We start from the raw sequence: 5,944 nt of genomic DNA on the forward strand, positions 1-5,944 counted from the left end.
ACTCAGAATCAAGAGAAAGTTCTCAAAGAACACAGAAGCTAACAATGGCACCTAAGACTTTATAAAGCATGTTCACTACAAACTACAAACGGGGCACATGGATATATATATCTCCATATATATATATATATATATATATATATATATATATATATATATATATCCATATATATGGCTTTTTTAAAGCTTTTTAGAATATTCATCAGAATGATTCTTATGAACTTAACACTGTTTTCTTTACCTGCCTTAAATATTTAGTTCGCAATAAGTATAAATTCCTACCAGTTAGAGAAAATGAATAAAGCACTCACACCATGAAAAAAAATATGATTCAAAATAAAATGAGAATACCAAGTCGGTAAATAAGATTACAGAGCTAAATATCAAATGAATGACTCACATGGAAAGACTTTCTTCAGTTTTTATTCTTAGGTTGTAATTCACAGGCACTTTTTTTTTTTTTTTTTTTACTGAGAACCTGATTTAACAGATATTTCCAAGGCCACATCAATCAGCTATAACATTGGTCAACTGAATCTACATCTGTCCAGCTAAAGTAATCTCACAGGAAGTCCTGCAAAGTCAGTAGCTAGTCTGCATTCTAAACTCAAAAATTAGTCATTTTTCAACCCTCCAATATCAATCAACTCAGTGATTTATTTAATTGCCCTGCAGTCCTTACCAAAGGTTTTTATCCTAAGAAGAATTTTTATCCTACAATTAGCCCTGAGAACAAAGAAAAAAATCTAACTCAACACAACAGTTACAGGTTTAATAAACTGTTAGTTTGAAAAATATTTGGGGGACAAACTAATAAATACCAAACACTTTTTTTTTAAGCCTTTTCAAGTATGAAAGAACTCTTTCCCAAGCATTATTAAAATGTAGCAGGAAGTTCAAGCAGTTTTAAGTTAATTCATGTTTTCAAATCTGGAGGAAGGGAAGCAACTTAGTAAGACACACACTCTGTAATCAGATAAGGGTGAAGGTACAAACTTTACCCATACAACTTGAAAGCACTTTCAAATATTTTAAAAGAAATGATATCAGAGACCAGACTCAAGTCATTTTTTTACGTGGAACTATTTAAAAAAGAAATTTTGTTGCACAACATAATCAAAATGCTAAAAACTGCTCATCTTTAGGTACTGAAGACAATATTAAGAAAATATTGGCAATTCCAATAGATCTTCAGATCACAAACTGAAAAAAAAGTTACTGAATTGTACCACAAGCCTATTTAAGTGTTATACTAAGCAAATAGATTTATTTTGAATGACTAATTGCAATGCATTAGTTGTACCACAGTTTTAGGAATCATGATCTTGTATTGGGGGCTTTAAAAATGGAACTGAATATGAAACCTTGAGAACACTAGTGATAGAAGAGCAATGAGAAACATCATTTCAGGGGCTCCTACAGATTCTTCCAGATTCAATCCTATCCAAATTCAATCCACATGAGTACTTTTAGGGCACTAAAAGTTACCTTCAAGCTGGCTATAAGGACCCTGGTTATAAGCAATACAAGGATAAAAGGACATTATTACACCAGAATTACCATAATGAAAATATTAGAAATAATATCAAAGCCAGACTGAGTCAATACCCACAGGATTTTATTATCTTCAACACTAGTGACTGCTTAACAAAATACGCTTAACAAACCGTGTCTGAAAATTGTGAGTTTATATTCCTATATGATCATAGAAACAATCATTTTTACGATTGAATAGCAATATTTATTTTATACTTATCATCTGACTTTAAGATAATATCTTGCAAAAAAAAAGTTACAGCTTTTAGAGATGAGAAAAAAATACGAAAAGAAAGAAAGAAAGAAAGAAAAAGAAAGAGAAAGAAAGAAAGAAAGAAAGAAAGAAAGAAAGAAAGAAAGAAAGAGAAAGAAAGAAAAGAGAGAGAAAGAAAAAAAGAGAGAAAGAAAGAATCCCAAACTCAGGACCTGGAACATCAACTAATTCACCACAGCTTTGCAGCGTCAAATAAAAGGTCTATCATAAAAAACTACATGCGAGTGTAAAACTTCTGTTTCTGGACTTTGATCCAAGTGGTCATAAAAAGTTGTCCTCACTTAGTATCTCCTATTTCCAGTATATGCCAAATATTCTCAAGCTTTTGTCTAGCACAAAACAAAGCAATAAAAAGTCAATCATATTACCCCTACAATTCTAAATGATCTAAAACATCGTGCACAATCACAGAGCTGATTAGTAACTAATGAAAGGTAAGTTATTCTAATAAGCTGTCAAGAATAACAACAGCTGTTAAAGTGGCATTAGCAGCAGAAAGGCTTCATCTGTGAATGCACGAGCATTAAAGCCCTTAATGAACACAGCATCTCAAACTCGTAGGACTGCAAAGTTTTCTATGATAGCGAGGGTGGAGGTTTTCCATAGGTTTTAGTTACTAGTCTCAAAGTAATTTTTATGCCTATAGATTCAGTTACAAATTGTTCAACTGACACTCTCAAAATTCGCTTAAACAGGTTTTGATTGCTGAAAAGCATCTATTTGTGTGCTGCAAGCTATAGCTTTTAAGGAGGTGCTTAGCTCTGTATTTGAAGATAATTATAGGAAACAATGTAATATAGCAGCAATAATTGCTTTCAAGGTCAACCAAAATTCACAGGTGTTTAAATGAAAGTTTAGTGCCAGAACCTTCCTTCTATTCAGTGACTACTATTGAATGCAGACCATTCAGTCTGAGGAGAGAATAGAGAAGCATGCATGAATGTCAAACAACAATTAAATCAAATAAGGTAAAAATAGTTCTATCAATGAGACTGTTTACAGGCACAGATGGCCAATCTCAGTGAATCCAAATTTATTTAAAATCTTAAAACTCACCAAATGCCTCTACAGAGCTATTCTGTTGCATGGGTTTCCTGAATCACATACAGTATTCATTTTTTACAGTGTGTAACAAAAGGGAAAAAAGCAAAGTAATGTGATCTTCTTGTTAAAGCAAACAAACAAACAAATGACTTAGCTGTAAAGTTAAGGTGTCTGTAATAAGATTTGATCACAACCATGTGAATCACACCGTGTTCAGCAGGTTGGCCTTTTTATAATCAACTAGTGCCCAATCTCTCATTCTTATTTTAAGTCTCCAGTTAATGCCATCAAATATAAGCCCAAACTGGAATACTGTTTCTTAAAAAACCTCTGGCTACGCATAAGACTTAGATTATATTCTTCACACTGACAACTTTCAGCGCCTTGTAACTCCTAAAATTGAGGGCCTGCCCTACTCTTTAATGTCTTACACTTTCATTTTCCGGCTTACACTCAACATAAACTCTTCTCTCAAGATTATACACACACACATATATATCACAGAAAGGGTTCAGCCTCTTGTCAACATCAACTGTAATATAAAAACCCTAACTGAAGAAAAAAGCCTTTAATAGAGTCTCAGATGGTCTAAATTTTACACTAAGCAGTATACTTTTGAGAACTGGGATTTTAATCCTATGCTACTTGGGAAAAAAAGTAATGTGAAAAGAAATGTAACTTAACTCATTCAATTTATTTTCCAAAAAAAAGTAACTCAAAGTTTTGGCAGGCTGTCAAAGTGAAGTGTTTTTATGTATGAGTTAAAACCTACCGCCAAACAATCCCAAATTTATGTCTTCAAAGGGAGAGGAGAAAAAAAAAAAAAAGATAAAGGACATTTACGCTGATTTTAAAATAAGTAATTTTGTTCTTTCTTAATAATCTGCCTGAAGAACATCTCTAAAGAACATCCCCCTACACATTTAAAATATCAGCCCAGTTCTCCTGCCCATTCCCCATTCTATGCGCTATAGTTCATTAAGGGCGGAAGAGTGGAAGTGCGCAAGGGTGAAAGCAAACCGGGGACAGATGGCTTCGGAGAAGGTGACCTCTAAAACCTGTTGGCTCCCAGCAATCGATAATTCCAGACCTAGATGGTTTTAGTGCCTCACCCCAAACTCGCAGAAAAGTCCTCTTCGAAAAGAAGCCACTTTCCATTCAGGGTTTATCCTCTGGTCGCTCCAGATTTAGGATTTTGATAGAAGGCGAAAGCGGCGAAGAGTATTTTAAAAGGAGGGCGGAGTAATTAAAGAGAAGAGAGAAGATTTGCGCCGAAGCCACCGCCTCTATTAAAAACGCCCGAAAGTGATCAAATCGACACCAACTCTGAACGTTCGTTAGGAGACGCGGAGTTAAAAAGAGCCCCATCTAAGACCTCAAAGTATTACATCCACAGGAAAGTAAAGGAAGACAAAAATCTCATGGAGTCCATTTTCAGTGAAGCGTCGCCCCGCCGGTGTGACCCGGGTGCCACCCCCCAGCACCCGGCCCCCACCGCGCCCCCGGGGAAAGTGGGAAAGACGGGGGGATGCTGAAGGAAGTACCTTGTTTTGTCCCCAAAAGGCAACATAGCAAACGTGGTGAGTTGGAGGTGCAGATCAGGCGGCCTCGGCGGACCCTGGACTCCAGGAGGCGCCGGGGGGCGACGACGTGCCCAGGTGAGGCCGTTGACTCGAAGCCGGCTCCCCTACCGCCCCCGCGGTCGCGCCACAGCCCGCCGCCGCCCGTTTGCCTCGCACGGCGCCGCCCCCTGGCTGGGAGCGCCCGGCCGAGTCGCAGCGGTGCGCCGGCGAGTGGGAGCCCAGCGCCCAGCCCCGGCCGGCCCCTTCACCATCACCGCCCCGCGTGCGTCTCCCTCCCGGCGAGGCGGCCAGCGTCAGCTGCCCGAAGGCCGCTGCCGGGAGCCGGCGACGGTGAGGTTCGGGCCCCTTCTCCAAAGGGGTGCGTCTGGGAGTCAGCCCGAGTCCGAGCGCAGCAGCCTTGCCCGCGCCCCGGCTTCGCACCAACTCCTCCGGCTTCGGGGCACCCGCCTGCCACGCACTCTCCGTTCCACCCTCCGAGCCCCTAGGCTTCAGCCTCAATTCCTCTCCAAGTCTCCCGCGAGCGTTTCCCACGCGCGCCCGGACTGCTCGCTGCGCAGCCGCCTCCCAAAGGACAGGCTCCCTCCTCCCCGCCCTCCGCAGCAGCCGCCCCAGCGCTTGGCTCCGGACCAAGAAGAGCTGGCCTCTGGGGTCGCCTCGGGCCGCGGGACCTGTCACCCGCCGGGGTCCGCTCCCCGTCGCGCCTCCCCACCGCCCTTTGTGTGCACGCCACGAACCCCTCCGCGGAGCCCGTTCGGCGGCGCCGCCTTGCGCGCAAAAGCGAAGGAAAGGGGGAGCGCGGGACAACCAGGGGACTGGAAGGGGGCAAAAGGCGACAGCACTCACTTTGGGAAGGTTCCGGCATGTTGCTGCCTTTGGGCTTCTTCGTGGTCTCGCCCCTACCCGGGCTTCCCCGCCCCGCCAGGGCCGGGGCGAAGAGGGACGGGGGAGGAGCGGAGCCACAGGGAACGCGTTGGAAACGGTGCTTCCGGAGCTGCAGGGAAGGGGCTTAAAAACTGTTTTGGTTTCGCTAAGGAGATTTAGGGGAACAAGGAGGCTAGAGAAGGGCTAGAGGAAGGCCCGTGAGCGCAGATATATGAAAATAATCTTGCTCCCAGGGAATACCAGGACTGCCAGCCTCTGTGTGGTGTGTGTGTGTGTGTGTGTGTGTGTGTGTGTGTGTGTGTGTGTGTGTGTGTGTGTGTGTGTGTGTGTGTGTGTGTGTGTGTGTGTGTGTGTGTGTGTGTATGGGGGGGGAGATCGGCACGTTCATTTTTGTATTTGAACTTTGTGAGCAAGTTGGATCGAATCCGACGGTTTTTCGACTGTACTCGCCTTAAAGTCGAGGTCTCTACACCGTAACAGGATCATGGCCCTACTTCAAAAGCAAAGGGCCTGAGAGTGGAGACGGTTTAATGGTTAACGAAGGGGAAAATTCAATAGGGGAGAGAGATCAGCCCCAGGTCACGCTCCATGCCCCGGCAGGGTCTTCCGTGGGTCCTCTTCTTAC

The 5,944-nt window shown here is 42.9% G+C and overlaps 1 protein-coding gene across 5 annotated transcripts in view; it reads right to left on the bottom strand.

Annotated features, from left to right (window-relative positions):
- Positions 1 to 5,944, bottom strand: part of PDE5A (phosphodiesterase 5A) — a 172,657-nt gene that overhangs the window by 144,161 nt on the left and 22,552 nt on the right. Inside the window, exon 1 of one of the 5 annotated variants that reach the window (XM_082389637.1) lies at positions 5,281 to 5,659. The exons of 2 other annotated variants lie outside the window; for them this stretch is intronic. Coding sequence is in view for 1 of the 3 variants with exons in the window: in XM_082389636.1 (XP_082245762.1) it covers positions 4,399 to 4,424 (26 nt within the window). In the remaining 2 variants the exon portion in view is untranslated. Of the gene's footprint in view, positions 1 to 3,966; positions 4,349 to 4,398; positions 4,949 to 5,280; positions 5,660 to 5,944 lie in introns of those variants that run through there. 2 more of the 5 variants (XM_082389636.1, XM_082389638.1) reach the window with 2 other exon arrangements.

This window comes from Balaenoptera borealis (genome assembly GCF_965194805.1).
Source record: "Balaenoptera borealis genome assembly, chromosome: 4".
In the NCBI taxonomy this organism is placed as follows: Eukaryota; Metazoa; Chordata; class Mammalia; order Artiodactyla; family Balaenopteridae; genus Balaenoptera; species Balaenoptera borealis.